General features: G+C 47.5%; 5 protein-coding genes across 5 annotated transcripts; 2 read left to right on the top strand and 3 right to left on the bottom strand.

Moving 5' to 3' along the window:
* Positions 1 to 372: 372 nt before the first annotated feature.
* HD556DRAFT_1310563 (aryl-alcohol dehydrogenase) lies at positions 373 to 2,173 on the bottom strand (the record flags this gene model as incomplete). Its single annotated transcript, XM_041300431.1, has 15 exons — positions 373 to 458; positions 508 to 638; positions 691 to 741; positions 797 to 891; positions 943 to 1,043; positions 1,101 to 1,115; positions 1,170 to 1,245; positions 1,304 to 1,341; positions 1,394 to 1,460; positions 1,512 to 1,613; positions 1,667 to 1,756; positions 1,811 to 1,847; positions 1,908 to 1,971; positions 2,028 to 2,087; positions 2,143 to 2,173. 15 exons carry the CDS (start codon positions 2,171 to 2,173, stop codon positions 373 to 375), a joined length of 1,044 nt encoding a protein of 347 aa, XP_041157514.1.
* A 448-nt stretch (positions 2,174 to 2,621) lies between these two features.
* Positions 2,622 to 5,931, bottom strand: HD556DRAFT_1390950 (beta-lactamase-like protein). The gene is made up of 11 exons (XM_041303549.1): positions 5,584 to 5,931; positions 5,488 to 5,533; positions 5,346 to 5,437; positions 4,717 to 5,295; positions 4,473 to 4,662; positions 4,215 to 4,361; positions 4,013 to 4,162; positions 3,704 to 3,958; positions 3,506 to 3,647; positions 3,205 to 3,455; positions 2,622 to 3,153 (listed from the first exon to the last, which is right to left on the bottom strand). Exons 1-11 carry the CDS (start codon positions 5,778 to 5,780, stop codon positions 2,941 to 2,943), a joined length of 2,262 nt encoding a protein of 753 aa, XP_041157513.1. The 5' UTR covers positions 5,781 to 5,931; the 3' UTR covers positions 2,622 to 2,940.
* A 1,041-nt stretch (positions 5,932 to 6,972) lies between these two features.
* HD556DRAFT_1242189 (uncharacterized protein) lies at positions 6,973 to 10,673 on the bottom strand (the record flags this gene model as incomplete). The annotated part of the gene is made up of 10 exons (XM_041298255.1): positions 6,973 to 7,272; positions 7,324 to 7,393; positions 7,441 to 8,242; positions 8,295 to 8,580; positions 8,635 to 8,712; positions 8,764 to 9,744; positions 9,797 to 9,975; positions 10,064 to 10,199; positions 10,274 to 10,479; positions 10,610 to 10,673. The coding sequence occupies 10 exons, from the start codon at positions 10,671 to 10,673 to the stop codon at positions 6,973 to 6,975; spliced, it is 3,102 nt and encodes a 1,033-aa protein (XP_041157512.1).
* Positions 10,674 to 11,446: 773 nt separating this feature from the next.
* HD556DRAFT_1310561 (uncharacterized protein) lies at positions 11,447 to 13,017 on the top strand (the record flags this gene model as incomplete). Its single annotated transcript, XM_041300430.1, has 2 exons — positions 11,447 to 11,650; positions 11,698 to 13,017. 2 exons carry the CDS (start codon positions 11,447 to 11,449, stop codon positions 13,015 to 13,017), a joined length of 1,524 nt encoding a protein of 507 aa, XP_041157511.1.
* Positions 13,018 to 13,317: 300 nt separating this feature from the next.
* Positions 13,318 to 16,969, top strand: HD556DRAFT_1242204 (WD40 repeat-like protein; the record flags this gene model as incomplete). The annotated part of the gene is made up of 15 exons (XM_041298256.1): positions 13,318 to 13,397; positions 13,451 to 13,571; positions 13,625 to 13,779; positions 13,836 to 13,950; positions 14,007 to 14,113; positions 14,165 to 14,244; positions 14,293 to 14,464; positions 14,513 to 14,856; positions 14,910 to 14,981; positions 15,031 to 15,165; positions 15,211 to 15,579; positions 15,633 to 15,751; positions 15,799 to 15,978; positions 16,029 to 16,132; positions 16,183 to 16,969. The coding sequence occupies 15 exons, from the start codon at positions 13,318 to 13,320 to the stop codon at positions 16,967 to 16,969; spliced, it is 2,940 nt and encodes a 979-aa protein (XP_041157510.1).
* Positions 16,970 to 19,007: the final 2,038 nt, after the last annotated feature.

The raw sequence follows: 19,007 nt of genomic DNA, 5'->3' as shown, positions 1-19,007 counted from the left end.
CCAGACAAAAAGCTGGATCCGAGCCTCTGTTTGATATATGGAGCGAAGAAACATAGTTGACTAACTCACATCTTCACTTTTGGTCATTCGGTTAATGTGCGCGTGACGTTGGTCGAATCCACAAGTTCTCTATACCTTAGATTGGTTCAATGTGGGGAGAGAACAAAATCAGGTCCGTCGATAATTTACGTAAATCGGCGAATTGCCATGGATCAGCACAGCACCCCACGGTGCGGTTAGATTTCAAGTCATTCAGAAGCGACTACGTAATTTTGTGTACATACAGTATTAGCCCCATACAGTTCGTGATCTACTTGCGCTTGCTAAAAATGATATTCTCGCACTATTCACGGTTTCTTTGTCGGAAGAAACTTATCTGTGACCAACAACAGACTTCGGTTGATAAGGCTCCTCCAAGTACTTAAGTTCTTCTGCGGTAAGAGTGATATTGATAGCGCCTGAAGAAGAATTATATCAGGATGTCTGCTCTTTGATTGCAGCACATACCGAGAAGATCCTGCAGGTTCTTAAGAGACGTTGTCCCAACGATTGGCGCTGAGACGATGTCTTGTGCCATCGACCAAGCAAGAGCTGTTTGCGCCATGCTGGCGCCTTTCTTCTTCGCAACTTCCTCGAGGCTATGGGTATCGCTTCAGAATCTGCTAGATCTAGGGGTGACACTATTCTCACCGGTTCATTATTTCTTTGTCAGATTCATGCTGGACGTATGAGTTGATGGCCCTATACGTTATTTTTATGGATCATTCATGAATAAATCCAGATGGTGACAACTAACAGGTCGGTCTTTCCACGAATTGTTTGCTGGCCAAGAGGACGGGTGAGCAGTCCTCGGGCAAGTGGTGACCAGGGGATGCATCCAACGCCAAACATCTAATATGATAATCAGGGAGCAAGGAAGAGACAAAAACAAATGAATCAAACCTTGAGTGTGGGGAACATCTCTCGTTCCTCTTCGCGATAGATCAGACTGTGGTGATTCTGCATGGAAATGAAAGGTGTAAGGTGGTTTGCGATCGCGTAATCTAAACGGATCCATGAGGTTAAATTTCGACTCCCTCACACCAAAGTTATGATCTCACTTTGCATTGCTTGGACTGAAGATGCATCGTAAGACCGGAAACATGCACAGAATGGATGTCAAAACGTACATTGGTAAGCCCAGCATGAAGACATCCCAATATACCGAACATAGCCAGCCTGCACGACGTCATGGAGAGCTTGCATCTAAGTATGATGCAGGTCGGTTAATAGATGCTGGAAGTGAGGTATGGCGCTGACATACCGTCTCTTCAATAGGCGTCTCTGTGTCAAAGCGATGGCCTGAAAATCAATCAACCTTGAATCTTTAGCCGAATACTGGGTCACGACAAACACTGCAAGACATCAACATAATCAAGTTGCAAACGCTCTAGACTCTTCTTGATGGATGCGAAAATGTGCTATTCGAGTGAGATCAGATAATGCAACAATTTGAACAAATGCCAACACACCTTGCGACTCAAACCCCTTTGATTAACGTAGCCTAGTTGATCAGGATGTGTACTTGACCTGAAGACCTTTTCACCCGGGGTGCGGCCAACAACATTATAGACCTAGAGGTTTACTTGTCAAGACCTGTCAACAACCAACACATTGCGGGTCTGACCTTTGTCATGACTACAATCTCATCCCGAGGTAAGTTGAGCTTTTTGATCGCGTTTCCAAGTACGACCTCAGAAAGTCCATTGGAGTACATCTAACCACAACAATGAGTGATTCGTGCCCAAGGTGAAGAGGTGTTCCATCTTACGTCTGCCGTGTCAAAGGTGTTGATGCCCGCGTCATAACTTCAATATTGATGGTAAATATACGCTTTGGGATTGGAGTTACGCGACAACAGCACTCACGCAGCTTTGATGTGGATAACGGCTTCTTCCTCTCCAAGAACCCAATCTTGCCACTCGCTGGTACCTATGTTGAAGAATCAGGCGACTTTGGTCATGTGCGCGAGTAAACACTCTACACACCATACTGCATTGTCCCCAAAATGATTTTGGAAACTTTGAGCCCAGAGTTGCCCAGGCGAACTTCATGGTAGGCGGTCTATTAGCAGTATCGATAAACGAATAACCAATTACATACCATAAGGCATTCCTTTCTGCGTGGTCGACATAATCGCTATTGGTTAGGTTGAGGGCAGAGACGCTATTCTGAGAGCTCAGCGCTCAGAGTTCACCGCTTTATAAATCATACGTTATCAGCGGCATAACAACGGCAAGTCGTTCACGGGATCTGCAAGATATCCTGGTTTGCCAGAAGAGCGGGAAATAAGGGATTGCTCTTATTTTTATTTGTGATCTGGCTTCAAGTTATTCCATCGGCCCGCGGCCGCCGCAGTGTGCTAGAATATTGCTGCGTACCGCGCTGGAAACAAATGTTGTGTTTGGTGAATAAGTGATCACGCGTGTAACTAAAAGGATGAGTAAGAGACATCACCGCAGTATAATTAAGAGTTACCTTGCGGGGCAAGGTCTATCTCGATGGAGCACTAGTCGATGATAAACATCAATAAATAATCACGTCGTACTAGCTCGGAACGCTCAGCCATGCATGAGGCATACTAGTATCACATCGAGTCTGTCATTGAGTGCATAAGTCGAGTCGGGTGGAAAGGTATCAACCAATGCATGATGAAGAAGAACAATAGTGAGTAAATCTCACGGGAGAGCAACTTATGTAACAGAAAAAAAAGGTATCCGGTGGGCAACGCCGATCCCTAGTAAGCATCAATTGAGGCACTTGCTATTCACTGCCTTTCAACTTATACTTTGCCTTTGGTCGCCGCACGGAGCATATTATTGAGCTGTAGCAGTATACCATTATTGAAAGATATTCGATACTACAAAGATACAACAGTCAATGAAATCGAGATTACAATCATCATAAAGTGGCATCAGCTTCGCCGGTTGCCATCGTATCCTTTACAATTTCTGCATCCATATGATTGGATTTTTCTTGCTTCGGGTCCGTGTCTTCAGGGGATACACTAACCCCAGTAGCGAAAGATTCCGCGAGGGAGCTCACTGTGGTTATGGCCATGTCCAATACTGCTTCAACACGCCTACGAACAGTGTCACTTGGACACGACACCACCTACAATAGGTTAATGGGTAGAGTGATGGAAATGTCAACGTCAATGCATACCAAGGTTATTAGATTTATGTATGCATCAGCTTCTCCTGAGTCATCCATCCGCACAATCAATGCCGGCTCGCTCTTTTCGCCTTGATCCTGATCTTGGTCTTGTGTGCCACCTACTTCGGGCATGTGCAACTCCACGTCATCGAAATGGGCATCCAAGAACCATGCAATCCGCTGAATTCTAGTGATAGACTGATCACTTTCATGATGGTCCGAGTGAGGGTGGTGAGTATGTGAATGTTGCTGCGAGGTTACTAAACAAACTTAACAACATCCGCGACAGATTATGCAATGCATCACTCACATTTCACAGAAGCAGGACTTTTGTCAATGCCCGTAATAAGAGCCAAAACAGAATCAGCAATCATGTCGTTACTTGCGGTTGAGTCCCACTCAAGCGTGAGTTCGTGTTCTGCAGTGTGTTTGACATCGACAGCACCCATAACCTATCAGGGGCCATCAGTTGGTGAACTTTATCTCCTTTGAATAGAATATTTCTTACCCGAATCACCTTCACGTCATCTTTGTCTAAACCCTCCTCGACACTACCATACATTCCTTCCAGATGCCACCGCACAAGATCCCAGCCCACGCCAAGGACTATCTTCTGTCGCTGAGTAACAGTGCAGGTCGATAACCCAGTAAAGTCTTTCAGATCACGCGGATCAAGAAGGGTATAAGAATAATCCTTGGAAACAAGCAGCCCAGATATGACGTCATTTTCTTGAGGAGCCTTGTTAGCCAGAGTACCAATCGCCTAGATGCAATTGCGTCAAATTAACCCGCGTCATTCAAGATTAAACCTCGAGACCTTCGCTACACGTTCTCCGCGAAAGGACAGCTCGAGAGTTTCAAGGTTACGAGGGGTGTGGATCTTTACGTCCTCATCGCGGTCCTTGAATTTTGCAGTCATGGCTGCTTTGAGACGCCCCATTGCAGTTTGCTCGCCATGAACTAGAACCTTTGGCAACAGGTCTTGAGTAAGGCAACATCAGATTTGTACGGGTACTTACTACATGTTGAGCCTTCACTAGCTCGATGAATTCGGAATTCTGAGAGTAGTCCACGTGCGCACTAAAGGAAAGATAGTCGACTGAAATTTTCCGCGGGATAGTGTTGCCCTTCAGTCCAATAATCTCATCTGGTTCAGTCATAATGTCCTGATTTGGAAAAAAATTCAGAACCTTGCCACTCAAATTTAAAGGGTGGAAAAAATATGCCATTAAGAGACACGCGAATCGCGGTATAATTCTATACATAAGACAACTCACCCGAGCCAGTGTTCCTTCGATAGAGTATCCAGTGATAATGAGCCCATTTCGAGAGTCAGGCGCCCAGAGTTCGAGTAATTCACGGCTGGGTCCAGTTTGAAGAAAACCTGGACTTGCCAACACGACGCATGGCGGGCCATCCGCTATTTTCCGTTCCCAACCGCGTGGCTGTGGAAGATTGGATATATGCCTAGAACAGGGACGATCAGGATAACCTCCGAGAGCGTGATAACGTTCCACGCACTTGAATACAAATGGATTGTCCCGCTTCGCGAACCTCGAGCGAATGTTCGAGTTCATTGTATGTATGTAAGTCTGATATACAGCCATGCACTTGCGTGCCAGATTAGAAGCATAATAAATGGGCACATTGTGCAGGTCCGGATGCTTCTTCCAATATTCATCGAGGATAAGAAGCAGTTCCTGAGCTCGTCCGAGAGCAAAAGTGGGTAGAAGGACATGTCCTCCACGCCTAATAATTGAGTGAACGAGACTCGTAAAACGCAGCTCCTTCTCATCGCGACCTTCTAAGCTCTGAACGCCGTACGTACTTTCGACGATGAGGACATCCGGCCGAACCGGGGGAACTTCTGCCTTGACAAGATGTCGGTCTTCTTCGCGAGAATAGTCCCCTGTGTACAGAATCTTGAGGCCGGCTATATCAATAAGAAACATACATGCGCCCAATACATGGCCTGCATGATAAGGAATGAACGAAACTCCAGGACAAGGTGTAATCAATTGATGGGCAGACACCGGGATAATTGACGACAGCGACATGTTCATTTCAAGAGGAGTGAATAGAGCATCGGAGGTCGACGAACTGTCGTTTGTTTATTAGGCCAGTTATTTTTGCACCAAGGCCGAACCTACCTCGTTCGAACAAAATCCTGCATCATGAACTTATGCACAGCTTTTGTAGGATGCGTCATGTACACCTTACCCTTACCATCCCTGAAGTTGGTCTATCATAACCGGTCAAGCCTGAGTCGGTTAGGGATTAAATATAGCCTGCCTTTTCCATGATATATGTCAGGGCAGCAGCATGATCAAGGTGAAAGCTGAAGATCAAATTAAGTTGCCAAAATAATTTAGGGGACATATCGCGTACTGAGTGATCAAAATCGCATCTACCGTGCTCCAATCAAGTTCATCCACAAATGGGAGTGAAGCCATGCCGCTGTACGCAGGGTGCACTCCTGTGTCACAGACAATGGTTTTCCCCCTGTACTGCAGTACGCAGCAAGATCTTCCCACCTCTTGACCTGCACCAAGGAGCGTAACACTCAACGTTGGTGAGTCTGCCATAACCCTGCTCGCCCTTTAACGTCTGCGTCCAATTTGGTGATATGGCAATCTAAAACAGTCTCAAGGTTCACGGTATAGGCAGACTTAAGATCACTGAGAAAGCAGAAGAAATGATGGATTTCTCAACCTAGTAGTCACGGTAGTTTGCTCGAGCTGGGTTAGAAAATTACAAAGAATCATACTGACGTAAGCGACGACGACTTTGTTCGAGGACGTCGAAGGCTAACTTGAAAGAGTCAAGCATGGCCGTGGGCAAGACTAGCAAAACTCAAAATAAACGCGCAGTCCTTGGTTCCCAGGAAATCCGCAGGAGCGCAGCAAAATCTTCTTCAAAGAAGAAGCAAAAGCAGCGCTGCAGGGAACAAATCGATCAAGCTAGACATGCTCTTGATTCGAATGCTCAAAAACTATACGAGGTGCGTTCACATCTAATCGACATCCCTTGATCGTTGTTCCTTCTTTTTTATCATTGAAGCCATACGGTCCTGGATCAAAGCTGGCTCCCATGTGATGCTTACAAACTTATTTGCCAGGCCATCGGGGGACCTACAACCTTGCACTCCAATCGGCCTCAAGATGAACTTGAAATAGATCATGTAAAGGCTCTCACCGAGACCATCATGAGTCTTTGATTCATATCGCGTGCGAGGATTCTTACTCATGGTCCACATGTTCATTGAATGTTTGTATTGTAGGACGTCATACCCCGCAGCCTTTGCTCCGTACTGCACATGGACAAGTCATGCGTGTTCATACACGATTCTCTTTGTATGCATGTCCTCTTTCAGAGATGAACTCCAAATGATGATCGACAAGGTGAAGCTCCCGACCATTTATCATGTCTGGTGCCTGACTGTCATTGACTTTGGTTGCCTGTTTATATCAGGCGCGACGAGGAGTCGTCACCGTCATGAAGACAACCTACCTGAGGGTTGTGTAGCACTACACGTATACCGAGTTGCTTTTGATGGTCCGCAAAGTATCCAATTGAGATGATCTAAACGTTCGGTACTACAAATTTTACGACTAAAGTCAAAGTTGCGACAAGCATCGAAGCAACTTGAATATGGAAAAGCAGGTCCTTGCTGCACCTATCCTACTATGATACTGTACATACATCAGATCCAGCATGAAGCAGGGCAACCATAACCAACCAAACAACGAGTCTAGTCATATAATCTAATCTAAGCAACTAAACTAAATCCTCCCAATTCGCCTTAGGCGAGCTAATCGACAACTTCCCCTGTTGTTTTCGCTGCCTCAAATTCTTCACTTCCGTATTGATTAAATCTCGGAGACGCTCCAGGTCAAGACTGCGTTCTGCACGAGAGCCCATGAGCACGTTTCGCCAGATACCAGCTGCGGCGACGGAGTTGTCGATGTTGAGCTGCATAGGACGGTGCAGGCGAACCATCTTTTGCATGAGGTGGTCTGGGTTTGCGTAAATGGCACCGGGCCATGCTACTCGGATGGCAAACCACCAACCAAGAGGCTGTGAGAGAACTCAGTATTTGCTGAGCATGTGAAATATCAAGTTCCTCACCCGTCCATCGGGAAGCGTCCGCTCAGGATACGAGTCGTATGTCGTAAGTGAGCCATCAGGGAGCGAGAATCTAAGAAACAATTATTAAATAGCGCAAAGTAAAATCAATCAACCAACCTATGGACGACCCAATGGCCTGCATCTGATCGATGTTTCGCAAGTACGACGATCAATCGTGGAGCATCCTCGAAACCAAAAGGCGCCCATAGATCCCTCAGCATTCCACACGCATCGCCATGCCGGCCATTGAATACAGCAGTGCTGATCGCATCTGCCATGTTTGGAGGGACGAAAAGCCTGTCCACGCGCCCGCCCGGGATATCCGTCATGCGACTTCTCACGTATCGCTTGTACGTCTGCGTCGACCAGATGCTCAGCGCGACCTCATCCACCTGCTGCCCTCGAGTTGTACTACCCAACGCTGCATCGATCTCGCTCATTGGCCATATGATAGCCCAACTGAGGAGGCGTTGATGGATGCGCTGCCACGGCGGGGGACTGGACTCGCCGTAGTCATGACCAGGATTGCGAATTTGTGAGTTCTGAGAAGGCACCATCTCGCGTCGAATAACTTCTTGTCCGGGGACTGGCGGTAGAGGCGGAGAGGGCTGACGGCGCTCGGTATAGTTGCCCGAGTCGGGAATTTCAGGTAGGCCAGATTCAGTGAACGCTCCATGACCCTCCTCGAACTCGTCCTGGTCGTCTCTCGCGACTTCCCAAGTCTTGTGCGTAATGGCCGACTGGCTTCCTCCAGGCTTGACACGTAACTTGTACAGCTCCTCCTCCAGGAACTGCTGGCCTGGAGAGTCGTCTCGATCGCCACTCAAAAACTCGCTCATGCCTCCCCGTGTCTCAGTGATCGTACCAGCGCCAAATCGTTGCTCAAGTTCAGTGTGATCGCCATAAAGTTCATCATCCTCTTCAACTACAATTCATCAGGATATTCATCTCGACCGCGTAAAAAAACACACCGATGATAGCAGTTTCATTTTGGTACACCGATTCTGGAATCGTGCCAGTGGGCTGCGTGTTGATATTCACAGTTTGAGTGCGCGGGGTTTGGCCGTACTGATCCATGTTTTCTGAATATTCTGTCTCTGCTCGGTATTGCTCTCGAGAAACAGCAGACTCGGCATATGACTGTTGGCTGCGAGGTGGCATGGGCGCATTCAATGACTGAGGGCTGAGGGTTTCAAGACGCTCTTGGACTTTTATCATTCCATTCATAAGCTCTTTGGCCCATTCAGGTGGCTCTTGCTGTTGCAGAGTTGACGTCAGATTCAAACGTTACAAACAATTGGAGTAACTTACTGTGTCTGGCTGGAAGCCCGCATCCAGATGAACGCTAGGATCATGATCATGGAATGACTTCCTGTACTGTCGCATGGACTGCGAGGATGTAAGATACATTCAACGGGAAGAATAAGCAGTTGAGCGCACATCTTGATCATATTTCATGCCCAGTTTCTTGACGCGCTGCCTCAATGCTTTTCGCAGCGCCTTCTTGACGACTTCATGGGTGGTGTTATCGTCCATTTGATGAAGCAAGATACAAAGGTCCATATCGTGGAAGTGAGAGTCGACGATTTCTGGTTCAAGAGTACTAGGGGCATACGAAGTGCGATTACCAGCGCCACGTTCGGCCAGTGCCTTTGCCACCAGCTCCTCCTCAGCCTGGTTCAAGGAGAACGACGGAGAATGCGGACGAGAGGGTGTGGGCGTCGCTCTGTCATCTTCTTCCACGCGTGCCGGCGAGCGCGCGCGCGACTGGGATTGGTGAGTGTGATGTGAATGGTGCGAGACATGGGACTGATGCGAGACATGGGACTGGTGAGTGTGGTGCGAATGGTGCGACACATGAGATAATTTACTGCCGCCTCCCCCGCCGTTTAGCTGAGATGTGTCCACATTCAACTGAGACAATGCGTTGGATTGTGAAGACGTCTGCCTCTGGACTTGCATTGTTGCGGTAAATAGTAAGGGTTCTTGTGTGGCGGCATGACGATAAGGGGAGAATGGACGGTTATGATGTGAAGGAGACATTGGGCTGCCAGCAGCGCTCAGTGGACCTCCACGTTTCGACGCAGCTCCATCGACATCGCTCATGAGGCCTGCACTCGCAACTGAGCGCATCTTCTCCTTTTCCTTTAGTTCCCTCTCTGCCGCAATCTTAGCAGCCTTGAGTGGGGCTTGACTGGGAGAGTCAGATGGTGACACGCTTGGTGCACGGTGGTGTGATCGTGGGGAGAGAGGAAGCTGGCTGGTCCGGCCTGACGGACTTAGCAGTGTGCTGGGAGGTAAAGGAGGGTATTCAGTAGGGACTTGCGATCTTGATCCGGCTCGTGATCGGCGAGGGGATAAGGGAACTTCATCGGGTGCTGCGCTGCGTGTTGTGTGTGCCTTGCTTGGAGTATTGTGGTGCTATAATATTTCCATCAATCACTTGGACGACTGATGACACTAAAAGACATACGCCTCTGATGGTATCCCGTGATTCGCTTTCAACTATGGAAGTAGTTGACTTGCGTGATTTGGTAGGGGCACCGCTGGCTTGAGAGGCAGACTTGCGTGACTTTGAACCGCTAGGTGTAGATGGAGGTTCGATATTGATGTTGAAAGTGGTCGGGGAGGTGACAGAATTTGGAAGAGGCACTCTTGTGGCACCGGCCACTGTAGAATGCTGAATGAAATGAGTACAAGGATGGAACTGGAGCTATAATTATGTGAGCCCGATGGCGACGTACCTCCCAAGCATTCCAGGGAGGTGCTCCGCTACTGGGCCCAAAGTCAGGCAAAGGGCCTTTGTTGCCAAACGAAGGACCAGAATCAAACGACTCATAACGCGGACCTGGGGGATCCTGAGGACCAGGTTCGTGCTGACAGTACGTCGTTTAAGACCATGGGAAAGCCGGACAAAAATCCAAAAATTTAAATGTGATTCAATACTCACCATTACAGAATGAACATTGATGGACATCTCGGTCTTCCGACCATCCTGAACGTTTGAGTCTAGATCAGAAGCGCCATCATCGTTACCAAAGGCGCTGCGCCTTGTAGACGGAAGGCCATTACGAATAAGAGTAGAAGTAGGCGATCCGAGACCCATAGACTCTCTTTGCATACCCTCCAGATATAGCAGTACTGCGAAATATGACACTATTGAGTTCGATGCTCGTTGATATTGATGTGAAGGTTTACCTTTCTCATTGGGAGCTGCGGAAAAGGAATCAAACGGAATCAACTTGTGAGCTGTAGAAATACATAAAAAATGAAGAAATACACATACCTGGTGTACTTGAGCGTAGAAGGATCGGCCTAAGAGAATCGGAACCAACTTCGGCGAAAGACATGGTGGAAATATTCGGAAGGGTTGATATAAAGATATGAGAAGATGATAAAAAATTCGGGAGAAAAGGGTGTCGCTGATGGTCGAGTAGAGGACTTTAGTGAGTTGTTAGAATGTTTAACGGAGCAGAAGAAAGCAGTTATTCAAAAGATACAACAAAATACAAAATGAACCGTGGCGTCAACTTCTATAATACATCGAATCGAATCAATATCATAGCCTAATCAGCTCACAAATATGTACAAATTCATATCTGCCACAATAACTATATGACAATAATCACTTCTCGACAATTGTTAACAGTTACTTCTCAAGTTACCACTGTAAGAGTCAAAGCAAAGGTTAGTCTACCTACGGGGACAACAAAAATTATCCAGGTACTCAACGACTGATGAAAATACCGACTGATTACTTTTCCACTCTAGGCCTTGACGTGGCGAAGGCTCATTTCACTGTGCTGCTCACACTGGATTGTCTATTGCCCGCCACCACGCAGCTGTTCTAATACATTCCGTATTTAACAGGTCTGTCACTGCATTTATCATTGCCCTCCACTGGACTCAACATGTCTTCACCGAGTTAGTCGGCGGTGCGTGGCGGCCTTAGCTGCATCCTGTAAGCCCATCTATCACCTAGTCTACTCTTGGAATTCACCACAGGCTTATGGTGGCGCATTCAGCCTTTATAGAGGCATCACACCGAGTGCTCCTATCTCAGTCACGTACCGGAGCTCCTGTTTTTCATCACACCCAATCCTGTCTTTGCGCTTTCAATCTCATGCATCAAGCTCTGCGCCTTACCGAAATCATAGACCAGATCGGCTGGCACACTGATCGTGACTCACTTCCCAACCTTGCCTTGACGTGTCGCACATTTGAAGGTCCAGCACTTGACGCCCTATGGAGAAATTTGCCATCCCTAGAACCATTGATCAACTGTATACCAACGCATCTCTGGGGCCACAGTTTCCAAGGGGAACTGGTAAGCATTTCATATTCGCGCGAATTTTCACTTAGTAATTTGCACAGATACTGCTCAGGCCCATCGATACCACGACCTGGGCCACTTTTCGTAAATACGCATTCCGTGTGCACTCCATCACACAATCTGAAGATCCATCGTCCATTATTGAATATCTTCGCATACTAATGTTGTCTTACCCTTACCCATCCTCGACCATGTTTCCAAATCTCCGAAGTTTGGCTTGGAATGTCCATGAAATCCACCTCGCCATTGATTTCTTGCGTATGGCATTTGTGTCTTCCTTGGTTTCCTTGGATCTACGAATTGCCTCGATTTCGCCGGCCTTGATATGTATCTTGTCCACTATCGGGACCGCATGTCCTAATCTCGTCTCCTTTCGACCTCAAGTAGACAACCCAACATGGAACTGTGAGCTTGTGCCCTTCCTGACACAGGCGATATGTCAGCTCCATCGTCTTTCTACCTTGACTGTGTGCGAGCTTGAAGATCCAGGGATGATACACGTCACGCAGCTACAGTCTCTGAAGACACTTTGGCTTTACATAGGGCCATCTTCTCTCCGACGCACGGGGTTGCCACCGCAGTCACTTGGTCTAGAATGTCTGGAACTCTTGGGTCTTCAAGCTATCAGACTCAACCATATAACAGACTTCTTACGTTCTCTTCGGACCGTCCAAAGCAAACATATTACGGCCGTCTTTTCCTCTAACGCATTTGAACAGCAATCCAATTTCATTTCCGAGTTCTGCACCATACTCCTAGAACGATGCGACAACCTCGAGGCTATAACACTATGCGAACCATTTTACAACACCTTTCACAATGTATACGCCCAACCAGGCAACTTTGGCCCTCTGCGCCGTCTTCGCAATCTCACCCATTTCGATGTCGAGGCAGCATGTACCATCTCGATCTCCGATGATGAACTAGGCGAGCTGGTAAATGCATGGCCGAAGCTCAAAACACTCAGACTGAGCTGTTATCGCGACCCCACTATTACTGTGCTGCCTACCTTCCATGGGCTAATCAATGTGCTTCGGCTTTGCCCTGAATTGGTATCTCTCTCTCTTGTCATCGATACCACGCAGCTTGATGGCATAAACGTCAAATCTCCCGGAAACGGTAACAGTAACAACGGTTTGCAAGAGCTCATCCTCGGTAACTCGCCAATTAGCTCTCCATTGGATGTGGCTCTTGTCCTTAACGGTCTCTTGCCCAACCTGCCGGGGGTGAATCTCGAGGTTTGGATTGGTGGCCCACTCGATGCATTGTTCGAGAAGCCATGGGCGATGGAACAATGGAAGCTCGTCAATTGCTTAATTGGTGGCTTTCGCGTTGTAAGGACGCAGTGTTTGGGGCAATAGTTGACTCCTGTTCAAATCACTTATACCGCAGCCAGTTCTGTGCCAGCGTCTGCTGGTATTATTATCTGTTTGATTTATTACTATCAGTTGAGACTGGAAAGTGTGATGTGCGCTAACATGCATGACGCATAAGACTTTGTTTGGAAATCAAGATAAGAGATTATGCGTTCATGCATGCATGATTGCTAATTATTAATTCGAGAGTTGGTGACGTGACATTAACGCACCATCACGTGATTGTGACCATCGCGTCCGCGTCGTGAAGTGTTGTCCCGTACTTTGAATCCTTGACCAGCGACGATGGCAAGCACTTCTAAGGCGATCAGCAACTCGGCCCATCAGCAAGGGCAGACGTGCATTGCGTTTTCGCGTGATGGGAAGTAAGTAGTCAGTTCTAGATCAGAGAGCTGCTAACCCAACTCTCTTTCCCTAGGATTGCGTACACGGGAGGATTAGATACCCTAGTACGAATATGGCACACTGACCAAGGGGAAGATCAAGAACCAGAAGCTGCATATGAAGCTGATGAGGGAATTACGGCCGTCGCCGCTGCTGTGCGTGGTTCTCCGTGTATCCTGGATTCGTCTGAGCTGACAACGGAAAACAGGAAGGCTGTTGGCTCTCTGGAGGCCACGACTCTGACGTGCGAAAGTACATTCCTGGAAAGGCACAGTTTAATGGACTTGTGATGAGCGCTGCTGGAGCATCGATTAGGTGTTTAGCAATAGATCCCTCTGGCAAGCGTGTCGCTGTCGCTTCTGAGTGTGTTTATGCATGCATTAGCTGTTGTGTGTACTGATTATTCTCATGCACATTAGTGAACTCTCGGTGAAAATAGTGGATTTGGATGAAATAACAAATGTGGTGGTACTGGAAGGAGGGCATAGGAAACGCATACGAAAGACAACGTGGCATCCATCGGGCACCATTTTAGTACGAGCTTTTGATAGAATTCATACTACTGCTCATTCATTGGTTTTATCCTTCAGACAACAAGTAGCTCAGATGGGACCATAGTAGCATGGAATATATCCGATACTGGAGCCAAGGTAGAGAACGTTATTGATGGTGTAATACCTGAAGTGGTAGATCCGGAGTGAGGATTATTCGCCTCATTTGCAGAGACATTTTTCTGACCCCTCACAAGGTCTCCGGAATTTATGCATGATTGTTCTGCCGTTTGGCACCCGTCAGGACAGTATTTCTTTGCAGCATCACGAACGCACGGTAAGTGGACAGGCTATTGAAGCTACACTCTCACTCATGGTTGAATAGAAATTGTCGCGATTTCGCGGAGCACATGGACCAAAACTTCATCTCTGTCTGATCCTAATACTGTCGGCGTAACAACAGCACTAGCGCTTTCAGCTAATGGCGTATACCTTGCCAGCGCCTGCAACCAAGAGATATTAATATGGAGTGTGCAGACGAAGCGCGTGCTTTGGAAGTAAGCTTTTGTGATTGTCTTTGCTTCTGCACACACAACTTGTCGCAGGCACCCAGGCACCCCAAATGCGTTCACCATTCAAATCGCCTTCTCACCTACAGAAAACCTCTTAGCATGGACAGATACAGAAGGTGTTCTTTCTCGGTGGCGGGATGCAATTCCAGCGGAGTCACCTGATCCCGTGCGCCAAACGGCCGCAGGCAGCGCTCAAGGGACGACGACAAAGCGAAAACCCACTCCACCGTTGTGGGGCGAAGAACCTGAGGCAGATGCGGAGGGGGGTGACCCGTATGGCGATGACTGGATTATTGACGATCTTGGTGATGGGATGGAAGATGAGCCTGAAGGTGCAAAAGCAATCCGCTCAGGTGACGGATTCGTGAAGGAGATGGGTGAGCCAAAATCGCCGGGGTAAATGTTGACAAATGACTTGACGATATTTCAGTGAGCATCACGAAGGCTCAGCCTGCTTTCCAACCAGGGTCAACGCCTATGGAAAATAAAAAGCGTTACCTCGGTAAAAGACCTTTCTTGACAAGTCACAACTCATACTTATTTCAGCACAGCATACAATATGGTTGGTGTCATCGAGGTGACGGACCAGGATACTCACCACATCGTCAATGTCGAATTCCACGACCGATCAACCCGCAAGGGTTACCACTTTACCGATCACTTCAAATATGACCTTGGCTCTCTTGGTTAGCTTCTCATAACTTCCACAAGCAAGTCTGACGTCCTCACAGGTGAACGCGGTGCACTCTTTGCTTGCCCCCCTGAGCTTGATCACCCGGCACAAGTCATATATAAACCTTACGGCACTTGGTCCACGCAAGGGGATTGGACATACGCCCTCCCGAAAGGTCAGCGTGTCCTTGGTATCGCGGCAGGTGGTGAGAGGCCAATGCGATCTCTGAGAGATCCTTCGTCGTCTGGAGGTGACATTCAGGGACAAGGGAACATCGTGATCGCGACCAGTTCTGGAGACCTGACGTTCTTGAGCGGCTCTGGTATGGAAAGAATTGTTCTCGGCGTGGAAGGTGAATATGTGACAATGGCTGCCGCTGAGGAATATGTACTTGTGGTGCACCGACCCGGCGCGACTACCATTGATGGTAAGGCCTTTAACCTGTTTAATAACACAATGTTGACAGTTCTGTTCCTCCAGGATCACAAAGTTTGGTCGCCACGCTGATTTCTTTTGAAGACTTTCAAGTTCTTCAAGAGAAGCCATTACCAATACCCAAAGGTCACACTCTGAGGTGGATCGGAACTACAGATGAAGGGGTACGTGAATATCCTCGTTGACATTCTCTTCTCAATTGGCATGCTAGGCCCCAGCAATATATGACTCTGCCGGCTACATACATCTTATGATCCATCACCGACGCCCGAATCGTGCGGCGTGGGCGCGTCTCATGGATACCAATTTGCTAGAGCGCAAGCAGGGCAAAGATGAGTCGTATTGGCCTGTTGGCTTGAGTCAAGACACGTTCATGTGTCTGATTCTCAAAGTAGGCGGCTCAGTCTTCGACACCCCTATTGCTACTGACTCCATCTCAAGGGTCGTCAAGAATACCCTGGTTTCCCACGACCTCTCATACAAGAGCTTCCCGTCCGCTTGCCGTTTCGTAATCAAGACCCCGTAGATTCACCCATTGAAGAGCGGTATGCATTTTCTCTGCTTTCATGATTCTTGCTGAACAATGAATCATTAGTATTGCTCGTGAGCGAATCCAAATCAACCTTGCTCGTGATGCCCTTGGTGACGAACTAACGTCTTCCGACATCGATAAACGCGAAGTTGAACTTGACAAACAATTGATCAAGCTCATCCAAGTTGCCTGCAAGACGGACAAGGCCCCACGTGTAATTGAGCTCGTCAAACGACTACATTTTCCAAACTCAATTGCGGCTGCGAGTCAACTTGCAGGGTTCTACCGCCTCATTGGATTGCAGGAGAAGATAGAAGCAATTAAATTGTGGCGGGAACAGAACGCAACGCCGGCAGAGGAGGCGAGGGAGGCGAGACAGGGATTTGCCTACGATGATGCTCCGTTAGCTCGACCGAAGCCTTTCCAGAACTTCAATCCGCCACCCAAGGTCGACAGACCTAGTCTGACACGATCTGCTGGGATCGTCGAGCAAACGGAGTTCACGGCGTCTAGTGTCGCGATCAGAGCAGGTCGTTCGCTCGCGCCACAGGCTTCCGCTTCTCGTTCAATGTCTCCCGAGGGAAAGAGAAAACGTGACGATAATGATGACGACCTCTCGTCTAATACGTTCGACGTCGAGGTAAAGAGGCGAGCCGTTGGCGAGTCCAATGCTGTGCCGTCGCCAAAGCCTAGTACGTGCATAGCTATTCAACCTGGGCGCGCTTACATTTCAATCATCTATTGCAGACAACCCATTTTCTCGGAAGACTGGGCAAGAAGTCAAGAAAAATCCTTTCGCAAGAAAACCCGAGCTCAACAAACCTATCCAAAAGAGCGAGAGCTTTTTTAACAAGGTTGAGGTCGCAGAAAAACGTAAGCAACGATGAAACCTGGTTTTCTGTCTTCCCGTAATCGTTTAATTGTGATTAACAGGCCCGGCTGCGGCTAAAGGCAAGGAAAAAGAAAAGGACAAGAAGGACCTCTCAAGACAGACTACGCTCTTTGGTTTGCCATCGAAGCCACCTGCAGAAAAGGAAAAGCGAGCAAAGAAAAAAATTGAGACCACACCTGAGGCTGAAGAGGCAAAGCGAAGCCCTCCGGCAAGCTCCCAAGCCATGGATGTAGAAACCCAGGACGCCACGCTAGTAGATAGCCAAGCTCACCCCGACCCGTCAGACGTACAGATGGACACTCAGCCTCTAGACATGGATGATGAGCCCATTGAATGGCCGGATTCACCGCCGGCTGCCGCTGTTGACGACGATGATTAGGTCCGACTTGTTTCCCCTTTTTTATCCATCATTGTAGGCGTATCAGTGGTTCCGATTTGCGTATCTAGAGCATGTCCCAGTCTATTCAATATCACACTTCTTGCATTGCTTGACTTGAACGGCTGTGTTTGAAAAGATGGACTGAGGGTGTGCAAGCTCTTTGCTATGGGCAATCTAATAGACATAATTGATTGCAGTGCACCACATGGTTCTGCTAAAATATTGGGGAAGGCTGAATCTAACATGATAGGATTATTACTGCAATCATTTCAGTCACTGACATCAAAAAATCGGCGGGACTTAGGTATGTCTAGTCACATTTGATAACAAAGACACTCAAAGGTCAAACTTGTTAATTATTGACCATGCAATATTACATAGTTATTCAATGACTACTTTCTATCATTTGGCTGTAATATATATGACAATTGACATGGCCCTGCTATCACAGGCCCCTTGGGCAATATTTTGGTCTGAGGTTATCACATCACACCTTTGTCAGGAGAAGTAAAGATGGAGATGTCAGGATGAAAGGTACGAGCGCATCTGTTGCACAGCCGTTCGTGACATCGGCCGAGTGCCATAGGTCTCAAACTCATTGTTATTTTCTTTCCTACTTTCCCCGTGTCCCCATAGTTTAAAACAATGTCCTACTAGCCATGCACACATCTCAGTCTCTTCCTGATACTGAGATGTAGTAAGCCTTATATTATTTTCTTTCCCTTTCATATGAGCTAATATACCCTTAGAATGTATTTGATTGTCTAGGTGCCTATCTACGTACATCCAGAGTCTCTTCCTGATACTGAGATAATATATTTGATTGTCTAGCTCTCTCCCTCCCACGCTCACCCACCGCTTAGAACAACAACCTTTCACCTCAGGCATCAGTTTTCGGCATCAATAAAAGTCTATGAGACTGTATTATTATGTTAGGTACAACCCTATCTCTTAGACCCAACCTCACAGATGTTCTAAAAATAGCACCTACACAATCATCCCTAAAATTCTCTGCAGGACCTCGCCAGATCCTCGTGGCCCTTCCTGGATCATCACAGCCCTTCCTGGTTCCTCTGCAGTATACTCAAACTAATCCTCCTTGACACCCTGTCTGAACATCTGGTAGAGTCCACATGAGGAAACCTACAATTCTGCTGAATGTCCTGATTTACCTGCATGACTGATATCAGTAACAATCAGTAACAATCAGCACATATCAGTTGTACAGATATATCAGATTATTAGACCAACAAAATCACAGAGGTATTATTGAGAGTATAGCGAGACGGTCACGCGCAGCTAGACACAAAGGTACGAATATCTCAGTATTCGAGTTGAAACTCCGATTAACAAACGTTGTACCTAGACACAAAGGTACGAATCTAATATAACGTTAGACCTTGAGTCGAACGTTACGAAAATACTAACTTACATCTCAGTATTCGAGTTGAAACTGAGATGTTTGGATGCGGGTACCTGGGCTTATAAGGTGAGTCTCCCAGGTACAGTCATTTACGCTAAGCTAAACTAAAAGATGGACAGCGCACGAGTTGGCCATGACACGTCGACCTCATTCTCCGTTTGGATGCGCTCGCACTTGGTGTCCTCTCCCTTGGC

This window comes from Suillus plorans, assembly GCF_016647745.1.
Source record: "Suillus plorans strain S12 chromosome Unknown HD556scaffold_49, whole genome shotgun sequence".
Lineage (NCBI taxonomy): Eukaryota > Fungi > Basidiomycota > Agaricomycetes > Boletales > Suillaceae > Suillus > Suillus plorans.
Note: the sequence above shows the minus strand (reverse complement) of the source record. Positions and strands in the feature narration are given on the sequence as shown.

Bases quoted from the DNA above. Each gene is read 5' to 3' on its own strand.
- HD556DRAFT_1390950 (XM_041303549.1), bottom strand. From the start codon at position 5,780: ATGGCAGACTCACCAACGTTGAGTGTTACGCTCCTTGGTGCAGGTCAA. The intron at 5,534-5,583 runs GTACGCGATATG...TTTGATCTTCAG, and splicing joins GATGCGATTTTGATCACTCA to CTTTCACCTTGATCATGCTG. The intron at 5,438-5,487 runs GCAGGCTATATT...CGGTTATGATAG, and splicing joins TGACATATATCATGGAAAAG to ACCAACTTCAGGGATGGTAA.